At 42.5% G+C, this 25,904-nt stretch overlaps 1 protein-coding gene across 14 annotated transcripts in view; it reads right to left on the reverse strand.

The window, feature by feature from the left end:
• The window catches only part of MSI2 (musashi RNA binding protein 2), a 410,355-nt gene that overhangs the window by 270,701 nt on the left and 113,750 nt on the right, over positions 1-25,904 (reverse strand). For all 14 annotated transcript variants that reach the window (XM_035139782.2, XM_035139780.2, XM_035139777.2 and 11 more), the window contains one exon: positions 16,269-16,361. In XM_035139782.2, the coding sequence (XP_034995673.1) occupies positions 16,269-16,361 (93 nt within the window). The remainder of the gene's footprint in view (positions 1-16,268; positions 16,362-25,904) is intronic.

Raw genomic sequence — 25,904 nt, forward strand, 5'->3', positions numbered from 1 at the left:
AACCTGAAAAATTTAACAGTGAGTAATTTTCTGTCTGCAAAGTTCTTTATCACAAAAACAAAGCAAAGCAATATACAGTAAACCTATCCTGCCCAAATTGCAGAATCCATGTTCCAGCCATACATAAATTAAGTAAAGATACTATTTCATTAATACTGTTCTACTTAGTACATACCGGTACATGTGATTATGCCAGACAAAAATTAGCTGTCATTGGTTTTAAGTGGAGATGGGCAAGAACACACACACACACAAAAATCACACACTTTAGCACAAATTAAAAGTTAGATCTAGACAAATGGCTGACATATCCTTGTGTGCGTGGGAGAAGTGACTTATTTGAATGCTCTAAAACACCACAACCAATTATGGGGAATAGTCTCTTTCCTGTTCAACATCTTCACTCAGTTTTGGGTCCTTCTTGGTCTCTTTCCTCCTTATACCCCACCCCACCCCCAGCCAAGATGCAGATGGGGATAAAAGGGTTTATTATTGTGCTGCCTAAATTATGTGACAGCATAAAAATCAGGTTTATCTACCCTTTTTAAGAAGGCTCTTAAGAGCATTTTATTTTGGTGAACGTTCTTTAATCGGACACACACACCCTAGACAATGCCTCCCCCTTTTCTTTTCCCTGTTCCTGGTGTATTTTATTGTGCTTTCTCACAGCTACAGTGCATAACTTGCTGCTCTTTTCAAAACTGTACTCCCCCCCCCCACATTTATATGCTGTATACCATCCTGAGTTTGCCGTTAGCATAAAAAGTAGGGTACATAATTGCCAACATAAATAAATACATAAATTATACAAACCTATGATCACATCTATGGGACTTGTTCTCTCAAACACTGCATCAATGTGTCTCCCCCTAAAAGCACCAGAGGACCTGATCTGGAAAATCTTGGCAACAAGCAACAGAGTTGCTTGCTCTGAGGTAGTAAGGAAATTGTTTAGCTGCATAGATTTTTATTATTATTATTAAATTTGTATGCCACCCTTCACCTGTAGATCTCAGAGCAGTTCACAAATGCCAGCAGTCAACCTTCCTTCCCCCATATATTCTGAAGAATTATTATTATTATTATTATTTTGGCTATTTGGAATAGAAAACAACTGAACCCATAAGCAACTCTTAAAGACTGGTGTAAGTAACGATGGCTTTGTTAAAATTATAGATCCAAAACACCACCATCTAGTTATTTTCACACAGTAGGTAGGGTGGAGCTATCGGACCACAAACAGCATGGCCCACTGAAAATACGATGCCACAAAGGGTTAAGTGACCACGCCATAGGGCTGTGCTCAGTACTGTTGAATGTAAATCCCTTCCAACCCCTTCTATCTGATGTCATGTCAGAGCACAAATAATCCTGGCTCAGAATGCTCTAAAACCCGGTTTTTGAATAGGGCTGTCACCTGATTAAAGGGAGCTCGGCTGATAAATTTGTAATGAATTTTACTCTGCTAATTAACTCTATGAATTATATCTGTATATAAATAAAAAATGCTGCCAGCAAGCAGGTGTTACAGAAGGCCTTGTCTAAGAAGAGGCATTCCCTCCAGTGAGAGGAGGGAGAATTCTTTTTCAAAGATGGCAGGTGCAGGTTTTATGAGTACTCACACTGAAAATACTAGTGTTTGGGGGGCAATGATGGACCCGTGTGTGTGTGTGTGTTGGGGAAGAGAGTTCACATGTGAAAGGAAAGGAAACAGGGAGGGTTCAAAGGAACTATGACCTGCCACCCTAAGAAAAGGGGCTTTGCACGGCTCATACAAAAACAGAAGCTCCCAAATGCCACATTGCACATATCATTTAACCCTACAGGCAAAAGTCTTCTCACCAGCAGATCCTGGTAGCCAAAACAGTGGTACCTCTACTTACGAATAACTCTACTTACGAATGTTTCTACTTATGAATGGAGCTCCGTCCGCCATCTTGGATGCAGTTTAGATAGGATTTTTCCTACTTACGAATTTTTAGATAGGGTTACTTCTACTTACGATTTTTTTCTCCCAATGCATTCCTATGGGATTCGGCTTACCATTTTTTTCGACTTACGAATGTGCATTCGGAACGCATTAAATTCGTAAGTAGAGGTACCACTGTAGATCCTTTCTGCTTTCAGCATGCATACTTGTCCCTGCTTTGCTCACTTTTAAGCAGAATTGAGCAGGGCAACACCTGGAGCTCAACACTCCGCTGTGTTAATGGGAAAGCACAAAGGATGTTGGTTGCCTTCCAGGAGCTCATGCCTCTGTGCAGAGCTGCTAAGCCCCCCCCTTCCCCTTGCGGAGGGTTACTTCACCTGATAAACAATGTATCTATAAATATACCCACAAACACATTGGCACTTCTGCTAGTTCAAGTTTGCATTATCATCAACTATCTCCTGGGAGTGTCGGGCCACAGAAACAACCAGCTGGTGCACCACAATGATTGCCCCTTCAGGAGAAGCATATAATAAAACCTGAAAGCTGCAATATGAACTTCGCACATACTTGTCCTTTTGGTTTATTCATCAGAAATAATTATCAGTAACAGACATTCAGAGCAGCACATTCTTTATGATGGGCATTAACATTTAGCCCGTCTCCATAATTATAATGCTGCAAGCTAAAGGAGGTGCACCAGCCTCCCCAATTAAACCAACTCTACTCAGGAAAAAACTCACGTTCTCCACTGAAATGACATCATAATTTTTCCCACTTACCTTAGTGTAGTAGTGGTTAAAAGATGAGGTCCTGAGTCCCCAATCTCACAGGAGTATTGTTACTTGCTGTTCTGTCTTCAGCGAGCCATTCTCTCTCAGGCGAAGCCCACCATTTTTAATACTGCAATAGCAAAGGCTTTGCAATCCAGGATTGTTCTAAGGATTAGCGATATAATGTGAAGCACCAAAGCCTTGTGCACACACAAATGTATTTCATCTAAACATATAGATGCTATTTTGCTCTTCTTCATAATGACTGACAGCCTTTCTCCATGTATGCCTCTCATCCAATAGAAGACAGGTTTCAATGTCGGAGAGGACAGTTTCAACCAGGGCACCTAAGTTAATTAATATCCTCCCCAAGGAAGTCTGTGGGGCACCTACATTGTTAATCTTTAGGTACCAGGCAAAACAACAGCACATTTTTATTGAGATTTGGCTGGCTGATATTGTTATATTATCCACTGATAGTATTGTTTGTGATGTGCCTTGTTGAATTGTCATGCCATAATACCCTTGTAAATCATCTTGAAATCGAGTAGGTTGAAGGGCAATGCATAAAGTATTTTAAAATAAATAAATAAAACACCTCTTCCTGCAGCTGACAGCACGGATGGCACCACAACAAATTGATTGAGGCTTTGGGGGGTTTGCGAGGGGCCAGGCAGAAACATGAAGGGCAACGGAGGACATGCCCATGGCCTGCAGTTCTCCCTCCCTAATGTACTACAATGCAAAAATGGTGTCACCAGCTCTTTGGATCAATATCTATTTATGGGCCAAGAAATTACATGTATGGTGACCTCGGCCATCAGTGACACATTCTTCAGCCGCATCTGAGTCACCCGAGGCCCATAAACAAGCTTCCCAAAATAGGTCCTGTTTACTAGAGTTAAAACCCAGGCACTTGAACAAAAAGCCTGCATTGAAATGGGGGGGGGGAGAGAGTGTGGGAGGGGGAGCCCTGAAAAGCAAGATTCAAAAGTGAAGCGTTGCAAGATTACTGAACAGGGCCTATTAGGTGGCACCAAATTGCTATCTCTGTTTTCAAACGATATAAAAAAAACAAAGCAACTTCTGATGTTAAGAGAGCTGTGTGTGTTCTTTATAACCATTACCAACATCACAAATAGCCTTCTTGTCCTAAGGATGATGCCAAAGCATCCTTTGTGATTCACAGGTTGCAAAACATACACATATATAACCATGGGTCATAAGGATCACTCACAGGAGGAGCTGGAAGTAATTGCTTAGAAAGTAGTGTTAAACAAAGGGTTGAAACCACAGAATTGCTGAAGAGGGAACATTAAAAATGTCAGCATGGATGAAAGACATTCACCAGGGCTTACTGTCGAGAAGCTACTGGCCTGCAGATGTCTTAAAGGGTACTTGGCTAATGGGATCAACATTACTGTTTTTGATATAAATTATATTTCGGAAGCAAACAACACAACAAAAAAAGTTCAAACTATTCTTTTATAGTAATAGTCTCCAGTTGAGCATAATCACCAAAGCTACAAGTGATAAGATTGCCAAAACTAAGCAAACATCTGTGAGATGAATTCATCTCCGAGGGGAAGCCAACAGCTTGTTATCATTAAGGAGGCGGTGCGCTCTCTGCATTTGAACTGCAGGCCCCCTTGTTACGGCTTTTGGAGAGGCAATTGCACCAGATGTTGGCAACTATCTTCAGATGGACGACAGGCACCTGCTGTGGAGGGTGGAGGACTTAAGTTTTCACTGCCCTTTTTGGGGAGTCCATTCTGGAAAACAAGGCAGTAGTTGACCCTCTGTACAATGGGGAAAGAGTGTATTTATGAAGAAAATTCAGTATGTACTTTCCAATTGTTCAAAGTATTCTGCTTAGCCTTCCTATTTTTTAAATAAGATTCAATAGGGTTCAGTCTTGGGAGGCAATATCTCCTCCCACTTGAACCCAAGAACTCTAGGCTTATCTAGGGAAGCTGAAAGAATTAATATTTCTCAGGTGTTATCCAGACAGAGGTGGAAGCTCCAAATTACCTAAATTTACTCTTTAAAGTGGATTTTAGTCATAACATAGATGGTAAAACCTGACTTCTGTAGCTTATGTTGTTCTGTGTGTACTAATTACACAGCCAATATTACAATGAAATATCACAAGTGTTTGGAGTATGCCAGGCACCCCCAAACTGTGGCCCTCCAGATGTTTTGGCCTACAACTCCCATGATCCCTAGCTAACAAGACTAGTGGGTCAGGGACGATGGGAACTGTAGTCCAAAACATCTGGAGGGCCAAAGTTTGGGGATGCCTGGAGTATGCAATCCCAACCCCATGCCCTCTGAACTTCTGCAGATGTTTCACCCAATGAGGACCCTCGAAATTTGCTTCACATTTTGCCTGAGAAAAAAATTCCAGTGACCTCCCTAGAAGAAGTTACTGGTGAATCATGCCCACTGTGATCTTATCAGCAATTAATAACAAGACAGTCAATAGCAAAGGGCACATGTCCCTTTTTACTTTACATTTGGTACTTTACATTTGGTACTGTAACTTGAAAAATAAAAAAGGAAAGAATACTTAACCCTTAAGCTGATTCCACTGCATGCTGTTGAAAAAATTAAGTGTTCGCCTCTGGCAGGGAATACAACCCCATCAGCTTCAGCTCATCCCAAGATCAAGGGGCTTACAAGGTCTATTTTGAAATAAACATCATGTTTGACACAAAATCATGATCTTCACTGTGCTAGTGCAGCTTTGAAATCAAAGCCCTGCTAGCGGGAATAGATTTTTCGCTTCTCTTATTGTTTCACCTGTGGAACATTTCTTTCAGGCATCAAGCAAGACTGTAAAATAACCTATTGCAAATCTTCAGCTTGTGAAAACAAGACAATGCGCCATACTTTAAATAAGCACAAGGTAAGCGACTTTCAGGCTAAACCTCTAGGATCTTCAATCAGTTATCTGAAGATGCCAACACAATTCCATTTAGATATACTCCAGTATATGGCATACAGAGATATTGGAGCCAGCCATTTTCACAGTGTAGTTTGAACTCTGAAACAGCCTGGTTCATCATCAAACAGGCTACTACCACGTCCTAGATCTGGGTGGAAAATGCACAGCAACAAAACTGTCATGTTGTTTTGTATGAAGAGCACATTTAGCTTCCCTAAAAAGCTAAATATTAGTATGCCGTAACCATACCCCAAAACTGTTTTATTTCAAGGCAATGTACCTTGTAGGGGAGGGAATTTAAGGGAAAGTAGGTGCAGAAAATTATGCTTAGCCCTTTCCCTGACTGAGAGTAAACATGCATCGGGGAACCCAAAGGAATACAAACTGACTGATAGTAGTAGCTGCAGAAAAGACAAAAGGCAGTATTTCTTCACACAACATACCAGTGCAACTGCTTAAAATGAGGGTTATATGAGTTCTAAATGAAATCTCAGCCAGTAATCTGGCTGCTGCATTTTTGATCAGTTGATGCTTCTCTGTTGTTTTCAAGTGCAGCCCCACTGAGAATGCATTGCAATAATCCAATACAGGAGCTAGGAGTGCATGGAGCATAGTGGCCAAACTAAAAGTGGCCAGAGCTGGAAAAAGGCACTCCTAGCCACTAAATACACCAGAGCCTCCAGTAATAACGTTGGATCCATGAGTAGCCCAGACTACAGACTTGCTCCTCCTGGGGACCGCAACCCTGTGCAGAACCGGCCATCTCCCAAGCTCTTTGTCAATTCTCAGTCAAGAGCACTCAGGACCTGTGACATCCCTGTCTTATCAGGATTCTGCTTCTATTTATTGGCCCACATCCAACTCCAGCACTTCTCCTGGATGGAACAGAGAGACAGAACCTGGTGTCCCATTTTATTCTAAAACTCATGAGGATCGCTCCCCGCAGCTTCAAACAGATGTAAAATCTAGCATGCAGGACTTGCCATCTACTTCCCGAAGCCGCTCCCAAAGAAGAGGGTGGTCAATGGATAAAAGGACATGGGAAAGTCAACAAAAATGTCAAGCAGGGCAACCAAAACCATTTCAGGGCCATAACCAGTCCTGAAACCAGACAGAAATAGGTCCAGGTGTTATCATCTGTGAGTTATAGTCCAGCAGCATCTGGGGGGGGGCACATTCTCCTTATACCTCACTACACTATACGAACCCAAACATTTCTTGCCTGCCTCTCTTTCAGCATGGAGTTAGGAGAGAAATGTTAATACATCCACACCTTCAGGGGAAAGGATATGTGAATTTTAGGCCTATAAAATACAGTGGTACCTTGGGTTAAGAACTTAAACTGTTCTTAACCTGAGGTACAGTACCACTTTAGCTAATGGGGTCTTCTGCTGTCGCACGATTTCTGTTCTCATCCTGAGGTAAAAGTTCTTAACCCGAGGTACTATTTCTGGGTTAGCGGAGTCTGTAACCTGAAGCGTCTGTAACCAGAGGTACCACTATATGCCAAAACACCACCTCCCGAACAAACCCCTCTTTCAAAAACCAAAAGAGACATGTCCAAAAGTAATTTGAATCTACCGGCGCCGTTAACTGCTATTAAGCGCAAATGCAACTTCAGGAAAGGCCACATGCACTGACTGGAACACTCCAGCATGACTGTGTGCATTGCAGACTTGTTTCAGATTAAGAGAAAGCTAATCCACCTTCTCTTTAGACTACCCTGATCGGTTTTCTATTTGAGCTACTTTATCCTTGTCTCCATTTTCATATGAACGATCCTATCAGCATACAATTAATCATGTTTTTTTAAAGCATGCAATTTATAGGTATCTGTGCATTTCTGTCATGATTATTAGCACAGGTAGTAGCAGTGTGGAGTTCCAGAATTGGGATGGGGGGTTTGTGTACCCCCCCTTACCTGTGGGCCCCCCGTACTTGCCACTGTTCACACTGGCCATTCTCTCTCCAACCTCTCACTACTGCCCAGAAAGAGAGGCAAGTGGAGGTTGCTGCTGCTCCTCTCTGCACATGCTCAGTTACAGAGCATCTGCTCTGCTAGCCGAAAGTCATCTCTCCTCCCCCTGCCACCTCTATTTAGCTAAATTTTGTGGCAACTTTGGCAAACCCACTATTTTTCTGTAGGTCTATATGTACTGTGCATGTGCTGGGTGCCTCTCTCACATCCCACTGAGAAATGTTAAATCTCTAGGCATACTCAGATAAAAGGGAGGAAAGGCTTGCATCACAGCTCACGTTTTCTTGGCTGTTGGTGCCTTTCTTGTTCTGACAGATTTGTGGAAGGAAACCCAGTGACCAAGACTTCAGAGTTAGCTAGGCATGGCTTTTCTCTTACAAACCCTCATGGGGGTGGTGTGTGCTGCTGTGACACATCCCCTAACCATCTTATCATAAAGCCACTGAAGAGACAGAGACATAAAAATACAACAAATGCTCAAAAGGGGAATGAAATCTGCCAGAGAGACTGGCTGGTCCCCCAAATGGAGCCATGTGGTTGATGCACTACATCCTGGGTCCACAAGAGAGGAGATAATGTTTGCAATTGCCTAAAAGCCTTCTAGCCTTAGACAATAGCATTGACTGTATATATAAAGGCACTTGAACAGGTCATAAGTGACCGATTTACGGCCATTTGCTTGCATGTAGGAAAAAGTGTCATTATACCCATTTCCCGCAGTACAGTGCTTTTTATCCACACCCCTCTCCTTACAGCCAAGGAACACTCATCTCTCAGGGATATTCTAAATGCTTCCCAGCTCTTCTGAGTATTCAGACCCCCAAAATGGTCTGCTTAAAAAAAAAGAAAAAAACAGTAACAAGCACTTTACTCAGGATGTTAACATTTTTTTGGTACGGTGACAACAATGTTTTGTGTCATTATCCAACACAATGCATTATTTGACAAGAGTCTTCCTTCCTCTCTTGCCCTTAAAAAAAGTCTTATTTCTTGAAAAAGTTTAAAGCAGGATGTATCAGATTTTATTTTAGTGCCTTCAACTCTGGAGTTCCGATTGACAAGGAGGAATCTCAGCCTCTGGACATTTTACAGCACCATGCAAATTCACTTTTGCCCCATCTGGCTCATGTGAATTTCAGAGCTAAGCATGGCAAAGGTAGCCTGGAGCCAAAATGAACAGGACTCCTAGTTGCCACGAAGCTTTTTTACAGGGTTAAGGAGTGCCACATCGTCTCATCTGACCTACTGGCATAAGGAAGCTCCCTTGATTCTGTCTAAGCTTCAAAATAGACTGGATTCACCCACCATGATCCTACTGCCACTCTTGGGCACATCTCTGGTTATGTTCCCAAATCCCAAAATGCCTCTCATACTGGTAAGAAAGATCCACCAGAGGAGGACAAGGGAGGTGATGGCAGAAATGGTTAAAACCCATTCCTTAAAGGTAATACGTATGTAAATATTGCCTTCTAAAGTTGACTGGCATAATTTTGTTTCAAAGTGGGTTTCTTTTCTAAGTTAACTGGACAATATACACCCAGAGTCAAAGTAGGACAATAAAATGAGATGCAAGTTTTTGTCTCCAGCCGGCTTCTGTAGGCACAGTGGAGATTAGCAACAGCCATGCAAAAATGCACCAACATATTTTCTCCAATACATATTAAAATCTTTTGGGTACTCTGATTATTACATATTCAGATTAAGTCAAGACCTGACCTTCTATTACTCTGAATGCAACTAATTTACAAATATAGTGTCTTGAAATGCAGCACTGAAAATTGTAACAGGCTAACGAGTAGTCAAATTTTTGACAAAGATTTCTGAATAGAGGAACATTTTTTTAAAAAAAAAAGCTTCAGTGTACCCTACTGACTAAAAAAAAAATCTACATTTCAATGTGTAGCAGAGGAAATGTGCCAGTCTATCTGCCTGCCCATGCTAGAATAAATAACCCTTCACTTCTAGAAGGATCACAACCCTTCTCACCAACTGGCATCAGGCTGAAGCCAAGGTTAGGAGGTTGCACTGCCAAATTCCTCTAAAATGAACCCATGGAGAGAATGCTGCCTTTTCTCATGCTAACAATCCTATTATCATGACATCTTCAGAGGCCCATGGGGCCTCAGGGAAAAATAAACCTTGGAGTGTTTAATACTCCAATGGATCATTAACTTGTTCACACCCAGACATCCATGCCAAAAGAGGCAGAGATCTCCTGTCTGGATGGGGTGATATTTCCACAGCTGTCAAAAGAGAAGGACTTGAAAAAAGCAACTAATAGTGTGACTTCTATCACTCTTTTGGGACATTCCTCAACACCAGGGATTCTTGCAGATTGCAGCATATATACAATTTGAAAACACACAAGCACATTCGCTGGGTTAAACAGGCCATTGCTGGCTCCTTGCTTTGTATCCAAATGTGTGATGTATTAAAAACATTAACAACAGGCTAGTACATCTTTATTTTCTTTGGAGATTACAGCACACTTTGGCATTCACTCTACTATTCTTGCAACATAAAACCCAAGCTATGCTCAGGCACACCTAAAGCAACAGCAAGTTTAATCCTTTGTTTCTTTTCTGTTTAAGATTCAAAGCACTGAGGAAGGACCTAAAGAGACAAAGTTTAGAGAGGCAGTATGATGCACTGGTTAGTGTGTTGGACTAGGATCTGAGAGACCAGGGTTCAAATTCCCACTCAGCCATGTGGGCCAGTGACTCATTCTCAGCCTAACCTATCTCACCTGGCTGTTGTGAAGATAAAAATGGGGAAGAGGAAAACTATACACACCAGTCTGAGCTCCTTAGAGGAAAAGTGAGATATAAGTGCAATCCATCCATCCATCCTTTCCTGCCTTATCTGCGGATGTGATCAGACACCTACTTCTCCTAACAGCAACAGTCTCTTCCTGCATTCGCCTCACCTGTAGAGACTTCAGTAGGAAGCAAACCACTGCCATTCCTCTCCGAAAAGAAAATGAGTGGCTATCCCATGCTTCTTTGCACCCAGTAAGAAGAAAGATCTGCCTCCAAAAGGGACATTCTACTCAACTACCATTATTTAAGGTCAGGAGGACAGAGGTAGATCTGCTCTACACCAGCAAACAAGCAATAGTTTTTCAAGCAGCCCAGGGGCACAGAAAAACGGAGCCTATGTGGCAGAGAGTGTATCAAAATGACTGAAGAGGCTTCTGTTCAAATTCCCTACTACTTGATCATGAAGCTCATTTTGGGCAAATCACCCAGCCCAATAGTGCTGTGATGATAAAATGGGGGTATATTACCAAAATGCAAGTGAAGGAATGTAGTCATAATGAATTAACACTGAGGCACTGCTGGCCAAGCACCCTTTGCTCAAGACTTTAAACAATTTAACTGGGTGCTAAATTTCATCCCACCTTCAATCTCTCACTTTGGGATAGGAAGGGGGAGGGGGGAAAGAGACACTGGAAAGCCTTGTCCACTTGAGGATTTTTATTTTTTATTTTTTTAAGGCAGGCACATAGCAAACTTAAGATGCCTTGCCTGGCTACTTTTCAAGAGATGCCTGAAGTCCAAGAATAAGAACAAATGCTTAAGGAGTCTTTTATTGAGTCTTAAAACATCCTTGATCTTTTAAAAGAGATAATGTAACACAGGTATTTTATTTTATTTTATTTTATTACTACTTTTACCATTACACAGAGAGAACAGAAAAAAGTGCATTGATGTACTAAGTTGGCTTGACACATGCATCACTACTTCTGAGACACAGATCAGAAAAGTTCAGGCAGCTACAACACACTTTTTACATTCCCACCATCTTGCTTACACATGGTGAAAAATAATATTGTACACCTTGCAATTCAGAAGACTGCAGCTGCAAAAGCTGAACACAGCCCTTCTCCAATAAGATTCTGCATGACTGGAGCAACAAACAAAAAATTAAACAGCCCTGAAACTCCAGCTACTTTTAGCATTCCTAATGTGCAGTGGCTTAACCTTTGTCTGCCCAAAATGGCATGTATGACCTAAATATTCGGGTATAGCATCCCAGTGCTTGAGATCAGCAACTTCCAAGTACTTGTAAGGTGAAAAGTAGCTTAGAAGCAAAAAAAAAAAAGAGTTAACATTTCACAAAGAAGGGCTGCATCTTGACACAAACCCAGGAGGACATGGGAAACAGGGCAGCTGAGGTATATAAAGGCCTGATTGTAGCAGCCCACTGGATTGGAAATGACTCGTAAGCCTAATGAAACAAAACTTTTGGCAGTAAAACAGAATGAAAGGAATGAGACAATAAAAAGACAGGAACAAAGGGAGCAGAGTTGTTTCAGCTTAGCAAAATAAGCTCACTTTGTTGTTGGGAAAAGCCAAAGCCGATTAGGATAAACCAGTGACTAAGCATAAGTCTTCCCAACTAATTACACAGCTCACCATATAAAGTATAAATTGCAAGTCTCCAAAAATAAGGACTGGGTTACTTTCACAGGACTTCTGGAAAGCAAGTGGTACCTACAAAGGGGTGGGGTGAGGAAAAATAGCAATTCCTTTTATTAGCAGCAGCTTACAGCTTTTAAAGGTCTTAGGATGTTTTAAGTGTAAGCTTTAATCAAGTTTGGAGAGGCTGGCAACTTTTTTATTGCAATATATTACACACACACACACATACACATACACACACACACACACACACACACACACGGATATATGCAAATTTTAAGTGCTTCTGTGTATTCTAGTTGACATATAGAGGTAAAAGCGGGGAAGTCAGAGTAAAATCAGAGATTCTCAGTTTTATCCAGGGTCTTCCCATAGATTCCTTGCACAATAGAGGCTATACCCATGCTGTATCTGAAACCGCAGCTCTCAAATAAAATGAGCAATCCAGTTACTCCAGGTACTTTATCAACATGGAAGGTGAGCTGCATTTCAGTTTCATGTCAGTTTCTCTCCCAAATGGCAAAAGCAAATAATGATGATGATGACGACGACGAAGATCTTAGGCCAGAGATATGGCATTCCAAGTCAATAAAAAGAGAATGTCTAAAGAGGTCCCAACTCGAAGGTCACAATCCAGCTCATTTCAGCAAGACTTACTTATACCAGTACATAATGGAGCTGTGGACTGAGGATTGTATCCAATTAAGTTTTACTCAGACTACACTGAATGAAATTAATGGACCTGTTAAAGGTAAAGGGACCCCTGACCATTAGGTCCTGTTGTGACTGACTCTGGGGTTGCGCGCTCATCTCGCATTATTGGCCGAGGGAGCCGGCGTATAGCTTCCAGGCCATGTGGCCAGCATGACAAAGCCGCTTCTGGCAAACCAGAGCAGCACATGGAAACGCCGTTTACCTTCCCGCTATATTTATCTACTTGCATTTTGATGTGCTTTCGAATTGCTAGGTTGGCAGGAGCTGGGACCAAGCAACGGGAGCTCACAGGGATTCGAACCGCCGACCTTCTGATCAACAAGCCCTAGGCTCAGTGGTTTAGCCCACAGCGCTACCTGGGTCCCTCTAATGGACCTGTTAGTCAAGTCCAATATCGTCTGAGTAGGACTAGCATTTGAAACAACTCTCAACCTCTGAGAGGGATTCAGTAAATCAGTAGGTATACTCTCCTTATATTCAAATATCGTTTGTATTCATATTCCATTTCATTCCCCTTCGTTTGGTTGCTTTTTTTTTTTGGTGGTGAGGGGGGAAGCCTTTAGGGGATGATGATAATAGCCGAGTAGCCCTTTCTCTATACATACTGTGAATAACAATCTTTGCATATAATAAAGGGAAAGTTCTAAAATAAAGGTGAAATTGTGAACTTTTGGATGCTCCACAGGGAGGGAGAATTTCACACACAGCAGTGCTTGGGATTTATTAGGGCAGCTACATGAAACTGACCAATCAGTATGGCTAATCAGTGTAAAGCAATTTTTGTCAATTGGAAAGATGCTTCCCATTTTAAAACATTTTACAAAACTACTTCTAAAAATGGCAGGTGGCAAACACATCTGAAAAGATATATTCTCCTTTCTCTCTCACAGGAGGGATGTCTCTTCTAATATGATGCCTGCTATAACACGTGTTCATCTATGAAAGGCAAAGAATATCCAGAATAAATCAACCCAGATAAATTAAAAACTCATAAGATATATAGCCTGAGATATTAGTAATCAGGTGACGGCCTTTCTTTTTCTTATAAACAAAGCATTGAAAACTGGTATTTTCAAAAAGGTCAGCTGATATGGGATGTACTCAGCTATTAGGATAGCAATACAAAACAAGTGTTGTTGTTGTTGTTGTTGTTGTTGTTGTTGTTGTTGTTGTTGTTGTTGTTTAAAGGTGGGCATGGTTTAAAAGAAAAGGGGCCTTATAAGAGACTAACAGAGAGAAATCTCAAATAGGCACCAAAACCCACTAAAACGCTTGGATGATCTCAGCCTGGTTGTCTATTTTTCAGACTCAGCATGAAGGCACCAGATGGCAAAACAAAAATGATTCCTCAAGGGTGCATGCGAGAAACAGGGAAACATGCATGCGGCAAAACTGTTATTAACTTCAAAACTAGATGGAGGAGTTTGGCAGATTTGACAATAACTAGGGAAGAAACATTCAAACGCTGCCATAATCCTTTAATAAAGGGCTCAGCGGGCTGTAAACATCATCCTGCCGGAATCGAAGATTATCATTGAAAAATAAAATGAATGGTTTTGCAAAACAACTATCAATCCAGCAAAATAACTATTTAGAAGTTCCCTCACCATGAAAGGAAGGTGTACACAAAACAAGGCATTCAAAGGCTACCCTAAGAATACAGGATACAATTTCTGGAACTTGCCCGTGTAAAACTTCACCGAGATGGATGACAGCTGCACAAGTGCAGCCTAAAAGCCCTCTGGGGGCAGGGACATCTTTGGTGTAATTTGTACAGCACCAAGCTCACATACTCACACCCAAAATAAATATTCAAAATAGTGGGGAATCTTTCGTTCTCTTTAACAGACCCCACGGGAATCAGAGCTGGCCTGCAAAATATAATAGCACCCCCTTACCACTCATTAACGTGGAGCACATTCTGTCACTAGTTATCCAAATAAGCTGTGGAAAATAATGCTAGTTGATACTTCACAAGGCTTGCACAAGAGAACTTCATCCCATGGCTCAGATCTATCAGCACCCAAAATACACCATCTCCAGCAAATGTGGCAAGGCCACCTATGATTAAAATGAATGAGAGCTGCAGACATGCAAAAGAATTGACCCCATCTCCACCCTCAGACCTTTTGTTTAGTCAAAGATGTTGAAATTGATCTGGCTTCCAGATACTTCCATATCCTTCTATCAACAGCTGCTGTTGCAGGACTGAAAATAAAGAATCACAGCATAACCTACATGGACCTTTCGGTTGAACTGAGGTCTGTTGGATAACATCAATAGAACGTAAGAAATGTTTGATTTCTCTGAGGATCAGCTTATCCAACACCAGGTTGCTAAGATGTATGTGTGTATGCCTAAATATAAAGGCAAGTATACCACAAATATAATTTGCAATTACAAGCAACTGTAAGTTATGTGCATGGCCATGCACTCAACATTTACCCAAGCTGGACAGGCTCAGAGCGCCACAAGACTGCACTGCATCACATGAAGCCTCCTGCTTGTGTACCAGTTTGAAGGTCTGAGGAATAGACTACCACTGGACTGAACAACTATAAATTATCCGGCTCACAAGCCTGGCACCAAAACTAGCATCCCCGTGTCAAGTTCTCCACGCTATTATTTAGTTCAGAACTTCCCCATATGCAAGTGTCACCATGCTGTCCACTTCTCTTGCCTCCAATCTACTTCATTGCCTCCACTTTTAAGAACAAAGAAAAACATGCTGACATCAATATATGGAATACAGCTTATGGAAAAGGAGAGCAGAGAGGAGTGAGCGTTTCTCTTTGGCAGCGCATCCTATACATGCTGTCCTGCCCACAGATGTGACCTGCTACCCAATCAACTCTTATGGTCCACTCGTTTAAAGCCTGCAGATGAAACCAGACTAGCCACATTTGGGGGGATGGGATATAGCCTTTTCACAAAAAGACCTCTACTGCCTGTCATGGGACCATATATTAGACTAGATGTCCACTGCTCCCCCCCCATGACACACGCCCCTACAGAAAAGGGAAACAAACTCTGCAGTCATCTCACAAAAGCTTCTCCAACATGTGTGCTATGGCAGTGACATGCCACAGCCCTTCTCTGAACAGTTCAAAATGAAAGCAGATTAAAATGAATTCATTTTAAACTGACCATTTTAAAACGAATTCATTCATTCATTCACTGTTTTACACACACACACTTTACTATGAAAAAACCCAAAAACCTATCCTCCACATCTTACATTACACAAGATAAAAGAGTGCATCATCATGCCTGATGTGGAATCACTGTAGTGCTGAACAGCATGCTAGTTTGATGGCTTGCAGAAATACACAAAGATCACCACTTCTCCAACAGCATGAGGCTCTTTGGCAACATACTGAAAGCACCATTTGTTGACTTATGTCACTGCTAACACAAAATTGACCATCATTAGAAAAAAACCTTCATGTTTTTCACAAATAAATTCCGATTGTAAATTATGTTGACCCATGCTGGAACTTACCTTGCCAAACTGCTCGAAGTATTGCTTTACATCTTCCACTACTGTATTAGCTGATAATCCACCTACAAATATTTTCTTTGTTCTCGTGACCATCTGTAAGAAATTAGAAAGAAAAAAGAAAAAAACAGCATTACCCCAGATTATTAAAGAAAAACAAAAATACAATGCATGTCATAGACATAGCTTTCAGATGCTATCCCTCTAATCCAGTTAAGGATAAATCTCTTTCCCCATGAAAAGGAATGTACGTTCAATTCAATTATATGAAGTACTGCTGTTTGGTTAAGACTGCTTTGATGGCTGGGTTTAGGCAGCCACCAACCCCAGTGCCCACTGGGTATTTTCTTTTAATAAGCATTTTCATTTTGAGAAAGCTCCCTCACCCCCACTACCTCACCTCCATATAAAAACCAAAACCAAAAATAAGTTGCTGCCAAGTTTCGAACAGTTCCTGTAGCGTGGCTGCTGCCTCAAAAGAAGTCCCCCTCCCCACCACACAAACACATCGGCCGCCTCCAACAATTTTCATAACTTGAAAACAAATCAACACTTGTGTACCAACTGCTCCCCAAGTTGCTCAGGATGGGTGCCTCATCAATTTTAAATACCTGGAACAGGTTTCCCCTCCCTGGATTAAAACCTGAAGGAACACCTCTCTTGATAAATATATTTTTGAATTTAAAACATTTAAATCCCATCTTTTGGCCTAAAAGGTCCCAGAGGCCGCTCATGACAATTATTAAGCTACAAATTCAGTTTCTCAAATCCACTCCCAGAGTAATAACAGCCAGGCCTACTTTTAGAAAGGAAAAAGGGAAAAAAAGAATGCTGGATATAACCATTCACTCTGTCTCCCAGCATATCCTTCTAAGAATCTCTTAGAAATGTCAGCTGTAGTACAGGTGTGACTCTGAAGGAATGAAAAGAGCAATGCGACACAGGCTTCCCTGCTCAAAAACGGGATACAGGACAACAGGCACATCTGATATGGTAGGGATGGGGGCCTGTGGCCTTTAGATGTTCCTGGGACAGGATAGTCAATAGTCAGGGGTGATGGGAGCTGCAGTCCCAAAACATCTGGACTTGACCACAGTTTGCCCCATACAGGAGCCACGGTTTAATTTTTCAACATGCACTTCAAACCTTCTCATGTCACATTGGTGTGCTCCAGCGCACAGCCTGGGAATTATCAGCATGAGTGCCCACTTTTTTTTATTACTACAACAACTATGAAGCACATTAGCAGATGGCCAGTGAGCTTCTTGGCTGAGCAAGAATTTGAACTCAGTCCGTCAGTACTCTTGACTGCTACACATTACTAATTCTGACAATGGGCTGGTCCATACATGCAGTAGAATGAAGTGCGAACGAGGTCGTAAAATGCACAATGCCATATCAGACTACAGGTAAGAGATGACAGGTACAATAATGAATATTCTCCTTGTTGCACATGTTTTATACTCAGACATCCAAAAATGGCAGAAAGCCCTGTCAAAAGTATTCAGTATATTCAAAGTGCTGCACAAATGCTAGCCAACAGAGGGGACCCAGAGCACTGCCTGTAAGATGGACATGGGTGGGCAGACATACTTTTAGCAGCTTTTGAAAACCACAAGAGGGATATACAGTGTTTGAAACTCCCATTGTTCTAAGCACATTTTGCAACAGGGAATTTAATCAGTGCAAGCAGTTTCCGAGCTCTGGGCACAGTACTGCGCCTAAGATTTCAGATTAAAACTGCAGAGTGGAGGGAAAGGAGGACCTTTTTTGCCTCCCCACTTCCAGCTACTCTTTGTAGACTGAAGAAGAGACCCTCTTAAGAATATTAGGGAGTTGGGAAGGGGAAGGACTAGAGCACGTGAAAAATGAACGTCATATTTTAGCTGCAGTTCATTCATTTTCAGCTTTGTATTCTTGCTATAAAAAAGCACACCTAGACATTCCGTTGTTGCGCCCATAACCTAGGTTTAAGGTGCCATTTAGCTCCTAGCTTTCATATCTCAGTTTCTAACACTGGGAGAAGAGGGAGAGGGAGAGAGAGAGAGAGAAGCCTGTATAGTTACTTACACAATGGATAAGGTCCATTAAGCCAGGTATCCCCAAACTTTGGCCCTCCAGATGTTTTGGACTACAATTCCCACCATCCCTGACTACTGGTCCTGTTAGCTAGGGATCATGGGAGTTGTAGGCCAAAACATCTGGAGGGCCACAGTTTGGGGATGCCTGCATTAAGCTAAGGTAAAACATAAATTTTGAGGGGAAACTCTCCAAGTTGTCTCCAGTGTTGGTCCTGCTAAGATTAAACCCACTGAAATTAATGGACATGACTAACTTGGGCCTATTCAAAGTAGAATATATTTGGATACAACTCTCTAATCCCAACACTCTCTCACCTTTTTTTGAATGCTGAAGGGACTACATACAGGAGACGAAAATGGATTAAAACTGAGGTACCAGTAAATTATTTTCTGAAGAATATTTGTGAGGAGAGGAAAAACTTCTAAAGACAGTTCCTCATCATGTTGTTCAGACAGTGGTCAAAAGAGAACCAAGGGGAGGGCCCTCAAGGCACACAGGCTGAGGACAGGGGCTGCTGCATGGCTCTTTGAAGCCTCCGCCGCTTCCAAAATGCCGCTCTGCAGAAGCCACACGCATGACTGTGCACAGACCACAAAGAGCTTCCAAGTTTGTCGAGGCAGGAGGGAAAGAATAGAGCAGGTTGGAAAGAACAATAAAGACTTCACCCGAGATCACAAAAGATTTGCCTTAAAAAATCTTAACAGGTGTCCAAAACAACTCGGAGTGCCTTTTGGCCACAGCAGCAAATGTGTTGTGACTTACGCTGCACGCGGGAGCATTCTGTTACTCTGAGGATCAATTAAAAACTAATTTTAGTGAGATCGTGTTGTGTGTGGCTTAGGCAGCTCAGAGTGGGAGGCATTCAAGAGGAGAAGTAACAAGGGGAAAATTACGCCTTGGCTGCAAACAGTGCTGCTAGAAGACATTAGCTGCGACAGAAGCTCACAAACTTTCCCTAGCTGAGCTGAGGATGCTCTTCACTTCAGGAGTCAGAAAAGGGTTTACAGGACAAGGAGAATACACACACGCTGTAACCCCAGCACCCCAGTGCTGAACACAAGAGCTTTCAGGTAAGGGACAACGAGTCATACCACAGTCACACCCTGACAAATTTGCAAGGAACCAGAGCATGGAGGTCTGGGTGAGCTCTGACCCCCCCACAAGAAGGTTCAACGTGCTTCCATCACCTATGAATGTAAAGCACTGCATGTGATGGTGGAGGATGGACAGATGTCTCCATTCGTCCTCCACCAGCCTACTTGGTTGTCCACAGAGGAAGGAATACAAAGCTAGATCATGAGGGAAGGAGGGATCACTTCAACTCTCCAATGCCAATCTGCATGCTAGAAGGCAATGTTTTTCTTAGCCTGGCCTACCAGCAGGGAACCACAGATAGCAAGTTGTTGTTGTTATTGTTGTTGTTCCTAAACTTTTGTAAGCTTATTTGAAATAGCTGGGTGAGGTGCATACCACAAGCAATGCTGGTTCTGATTCACTACCTTCAACTTTCTGGGAGGAAACTACACTACCCTTTGTCCTTGGCTCCAAAAACCCAGTGATGGGCCAAAAGGTTGCTGTCCCAGGATTATTGCCTGCATCAACAGGTCCAAAGATTTCTTCTGTTTTTCTTGAACCTACCCATGCATTTTGCTTTTATCATAATATTAGAAATGTATTCTGATTTAAATCTAAAAAGAATGGCAATTTGTAGACTGGTTCTCCTGTCAGCACAGGAAACAGACTGCAAGGAAAACCAAGAACTGAGGGTAGCCGTGAACTGGGTACGCAAAGATCTGAAGCCCCACTCTCTATGTCCAATTGGGAGGCATGCCCAATCTCAGCAGTGGGAAGGCCTAGAATCAAGAACCCATGGCTCTGTGGTGGGATGAGCCTCCAAGGCTATAATATGGACACTGGGCACTGACAAATCCCCAAGAATGGGTTTGACTCCTAACACTCCAAGTGTCCACTGGCTCTCCTCAACATCAAGGATTCTAAAGACTTCCTGTTTAGGCTAGAACTTGTCTGGGTAATAAAAGCCTTTCCTGGATAACTTGGCCTGGCATTCTGGCTCCACATCTACTCTAAGGCACAACTCTGATACTCCAGTTAAATTTTCACATAACATTATATAGAGAAGACATGCATGCAGTTTTCAACAAATTCCAATTACCGGTAAACCAAACTTGCAATTAAGTCTACAAAGTTTACCAGCCCAGGAAAATAAGAAGGAAGGAAGCATGTATTATATAGTTCCCACTAGGAGCATTTCAATGGTCTCAATGAAGGGGGCATAATACTTTTTACAGTTTTTTCCTGCCTATCTGGAGCCAACCTTTACTTTCCACAAGCAACCATGCATAGGGATATTTATGAGCTCGATTTTTCTACAAATTGGGCCCTTCTTATGTATATTTTAAAGTGAAAAGTGCTGAAAATGTACTGTACCTGTCATACTTGGCAACTTTACTTTCCAATGATGGACACACACCCAAGTACACCAAAAAGCCAGTTAAGATTCCAGGCAAATTCTGACCTTGCAGAACAAACTGATAGTGTTCAATAAGAGGCAGAAAGAACAGGGCTGCAACCTTTAACTAATTGGTTAGAATTAATCAAACAAAACCCCATTTAACAGACTAAAAAGGCATCCCTAATAAAATTGGGTGACAACTTTTTAAAAGTTCATTAATTTAACTAATACTAATTAAAGCTGTGAATGGCAGGTACCATCTTAGAAGAGGGATTCCTCATTCCATCTCACCGAGGAGGGAATGCCTCTCTTAGGATGGCACGTACTGTGGAATATATATGCACAATCTAAAAACATTTTTCCCTCCTACTTGAGACAGCTTAATGCAGATTTATGCAGATTTAAATTGATTAAAATAATTTGATTAAATGACTATTTTTTAAATCAGATGTCAGCCCTAGTTACTGAGCTAACAACTTCAGTTAAACTCCATATGGCCCCCTATATATTCTTGGGAGTCCCCATAATCATATTCCCCTCCAGTGCAGCAGCCAAAAAGAGAGAAAGAAAATCCCAAACAGAGCTAAGGAAAGGAAAGAGTGTGTATTTATCAAAAAGCTGCTGACATACCAAGATGGCCTGGAAGACAGTGGCTTACTAAAAGGAAGTTGTAAGCTCTAGGCACATACAAGTAAAGACAAGAAGCCAGGGTGCAAACCATTTCACAAAGAACAAAAGTTGCAGCAGTCAGTACCACAATATACGATCCTGACCTGGTGATGGAAGGAGGAGCTGGAGGCTGTGGCATGAGATCTTCTGGCATGAGAGGAGAGAACTGGAGGCTCATTTCCCCCCACCAAAGCACAAGCACACACACAGGGGGAGATGCAAGAGACCACTTTCCCTTTAATGACTATGCCCTCCTTCCTCCACAGAGCTTGAAGGACAACCAGAGGTTGGAGGAAGGGAGTTGGTGGAGGACAGGAAGCAGAAAATCCACCAGCTGTACAAGTGCATCAGCAGCCATGGGACCAAAGATGCCCTGCTTGGATAGAAGGGGTGTGCATTGATACTATTATCAGAGCTTATTGGAAGCAAGGATTCATTCCCCCTACCCCACCCTAAGTTTTCCTTGAGTTGCATGGAAGAGAGGGGAAGGCAGAGCATGTGAGCCCAATTCCATGGAGCGCCAAACATTGCTCTAGTGCAGGCATGTCAAACCTGCGGCCCTCCAGATGTTTTGGACTACAATTCCCATCTTCCCCAACCACTGGTCCTGCTAGCTAGGGATCATGGGAGTTGTAGGCCAAAACATCTGGAGGGCCGCAGGTTTGACATGCCTGCTCTAGTGCTATGTGTGAACATAGTTGGTGCCTCTGTGCATGTGCAGAGAACCTTTCAAAAACCAGTGCCAGAGCCAGGCTCTGTGCACCTGAGATTGATGGGAAAGACTTCCAGCAAGCATCAAGCCCCAGGACATTCTCACAGTCCTAACACTGCATCTACCCCTAATATCTGAAAAATAATAATACCGAATTGGGACAACAAGGGACAGAATTACATGTTGGGATCTAGCCATGATCAAAAGCCTTCTTAGATTTTCAATATTGCCATACACAACCCATGCCTCCCCAAAGAACCCCAGGCAGAACATGGAACAAATTAAACACCAGTCCAATTTCAAATGTTCACCCCCTTTCCCCAAACTGCAAGCCTAACTATCTTTCAGTGACTTAATTCACTCTATTTTAAATAAAATCACCCTAAAACCGAGCAGCATTAAAATTCAATTATTCCTCTCCTGGCTGCAATCCACGGCTCTACAATTGAAGTCCAAGCATATATTTTGCTGTAGAAAATTGTCATTTACAAATAAGAACTGGCTGAAGCAGCCTTGTAACTAAAGCATTTGCAGGCCTGTCAGGGGGCCTTTTGCACGCCAATGTTTGATTTAATATGGGGCCAAGCATTTAGTGTCACAGGGGAGGGGGGGAGAGAGAACACAGGGGAAAGGAGGGGAAGAGGCAATTATTCTGAAGTGTGTTTGTGTGTGTGTGTGTGTGTGTACACATATGCAATTATCAATTTGATATGCAACATCTCAAAAAACGAAAGAAGGGGAGGAAGGAAAGTGACTTCCTTTCGGAAACAGAGAAGGAAGGGGGGAAGCTGGGGGGAGATCACTTTGCCTCAGTGACTTTGGTCAGAGAAATATTGGTAATGACAAGGAAACGCACAGCAACAACATTTTAATGCTTGGAGATGCATTGCGAGGCAGGAAATTGTTTCAGAAAGCAGCTCTTTGGTGCAAAAAAACAGAAAGCACAAAATTAAGTCTCACTGTGGCAATCTATGTTTTCCTGAAAAGACAGTTCAATTGCTTCGTTATACATGTTCTCCTCTATGAGGGAATAAAAGTCATTTGTTGCCTTAGCAATTCTTTCCACCATGACAGGCTTAAGCAGATGTCAGCGCTCTCCTCCTTTTCCCCGAGTGCAAACCACGGCCACCACGCAGCACCATGCCACCGAGTGATGCCACAAACCCAAGCCCTCCGTGAACATTTCAACCTTTTGACTTTGTTCTGAATCTGAGATAAGGAGGTGTCACCAACAGAGAGGAGGTGGGGGAGGCAAGGTAAAGTATGGTGATTTTTTTCATTTATAAATAAAGTCAACACATGAAACAGCTTCCTTGCATTCCAGCCTTAATCATTCAAATACGTTCTTATTAGGGTGGCTGCTTATGCAAAATAAAAATAAAAATAAGAGAGTCAGGTTTTGCACAGAATTTGCATATGCTTAGAAGTATAGATACACGTTTAGAATTAATCACTGTAATTTAAACAACACATTTTCATCATAGCAGCAAATAATCATGTAATGAGGGGCTAACTGTTGACAGGGAACTCCAAGGCCACTGCTCCCTTTATTACGGTTCCTTGTATTTAAACCGGACTCGGACTGGCCAGCCCTTCAAAGAGGAGACACCTTCAAATTGAAGAGAGTCACCTGTAAAAGAGGACACCCACACACCCTAGAAGTCCTCTAAAAAGAGGCAGCCTATGCCAGTGACGTAGCATGGGGTGGTGGCCACAGGGGCGATTTCCCCGGGTGAAAAAATTGTTTGGGGCACAGCACAGCTGTGCACTTCCATCGCTGAGCTCCACTGAAAATGACTTCTCCATGTGAACCAGGAAGTGAACTCTCCAGGCAACGGAACCCAATCTCTCGGGTGAATGAGCACGCACCATTATCATATCACGTGAAGCAGGGAAGGCCCACCTCTGGCCACAAGAGGCAAATTATTAGCTGTCGGCAACTATCTAACCCCAGAGGAGGCGAACCTGTGGCACTGGACTACAACTCCCATCATCCCCTGGCCACGCTGGGAGATGGGAGTCTGAAGATCGCATGTAGGGCTGCAAGTTCCAACCGGCAGCTGCACTCCCAAGCTTCTGACACAAGTCTTTCCCAACCCTACCTGGAAATACCAGATGGTGAACCCAAGACCTTCTGCATGCAGAGGACATGCTCTACCATTGAGCTACGTACGGCCTGATCTCCACTGCTAACTCACATTACTCCTCCCAGCCGCCAGCTTCAGAGCTCAACTCTCTCATCTCGCCTGGCAGTTGGGAACTTACTGACAGAATTTCGGAGTCAGTGGTCCAGGTTGCCCCTAGCAACCCGCTACGCAGAGAACAATGGGATCAGACAGCTGGAATAGGCCCGGAGTCCAAGCCCCTCATCTGAGGACAGGATCCCGATCATGTTAACGTCGCAGCCGCGGCACAAATCAATCAAACCATATACATTACAACCTCCTCGAGCGTGAGAAGCGAGGCCGAGCCCAGAGTGGCAGTCCCATTGACAGAAGACAAACAATCTGGTTCCAGGCCTGAACACCTTCAGACTGAAGGGGGAACTCTCAATCAATCAATAACCCATTCCCTCCACACATGTAAAAACAACAACAAGCGTGTGAGGGGGGGAAGCTAGCTTTCTGTGTGCAGGGTCAGAATAGATCAGTGCCCTCATTCAACGGCATTGAGATCTCTTCTCTGCTGTTCTCTGACCTCAGCGCCTCAGTCACTGCGATCTTCATCAGCTATAGTCACCCAACATGAACGTCAAAGCGAGCATCATGACTTGGGCTTCAAGGAGACAAAAAAGCCACTGGTGACTACCGACAGTTTGAAATATTAGGTTAAAAAGATCTTTATATAATCCTTTGAAATAATATCATATTGATACTGCTTTCCTGTGGCAAAAGACAAAGAGGATAACAAGGTTTATTCAGAACCACTGAAGCTGGTTGAAGATGATGAGTAGTACTGCTACCTTGAAAATTCTTTGAAATTTCTATTTAGCCAAATATGAGCGAGGAAGTTTTACTACATTGAGCTGGCCAAACAAACAACCCATCTTTAATTTCAGCAGCCAGGGGAGGAGATTGGAAAAAGAAGTGTCTCTCATTCACTACCCTTCGCAAAACTGAACCACCCTTACCTTGATTCTGGCTTAGAATCAGTTTCAAACTAGACTCTGATTTTGCCTGCCAAAAGGGGGGAGGGGGAGTTCAGGACATTCCCAAAAAGTTGGGGAGCTTCTGGTATCTCAGTTCCACTAACCATGACATTTGCTGAGCCTTCACTTCCCCAGCACTTCAGTTTGACAGGGCTTGTCTGGGGAACTAAAAAGGTGTAAAGTGTTTTAATCTGCATCACAAATTGCCAAAATTAATTTAAACTTCAGAGGAAACTAATTAGACCTAAAGCTAATTCCGTGCGCACACACACCCATGCCTTCCCTTCATGCAGATCATATATTTGAGAGAGAGAGAGAAATATTAGTGAGAAGTATTCTGCCTCATACATTTAATCTCAACTTTTGACATTTCATCCTTCATGGGTGCTTGTGTCTTCTAAATATATTTATAAGTGATGAGAGGGGAAGGGAGCAGAAATCACCATCTGTACATGCAGTTACATTACATACTCCACTGTGCTCTGGATTCAGAATACAATGTTACATCTGATTAAAACACAACTTCCCTAATGGGAAAAGTGAACTTGTAAATGA

The sequence above is a fragment of the Zootoca vivipara genome, chromosome 15 (genome assembly GCF_963506605.1).
Source record: "Zootoca vivipara chromosome 15, rZooViv1.1, whole genome shotgun sequence".
Taxonomy (NCBI): Eukaryota; Metazoa; Chordata; class Lepidosauria; order Squamata; family Lacertidae; genus Zootoca; species Zootoca vivipara.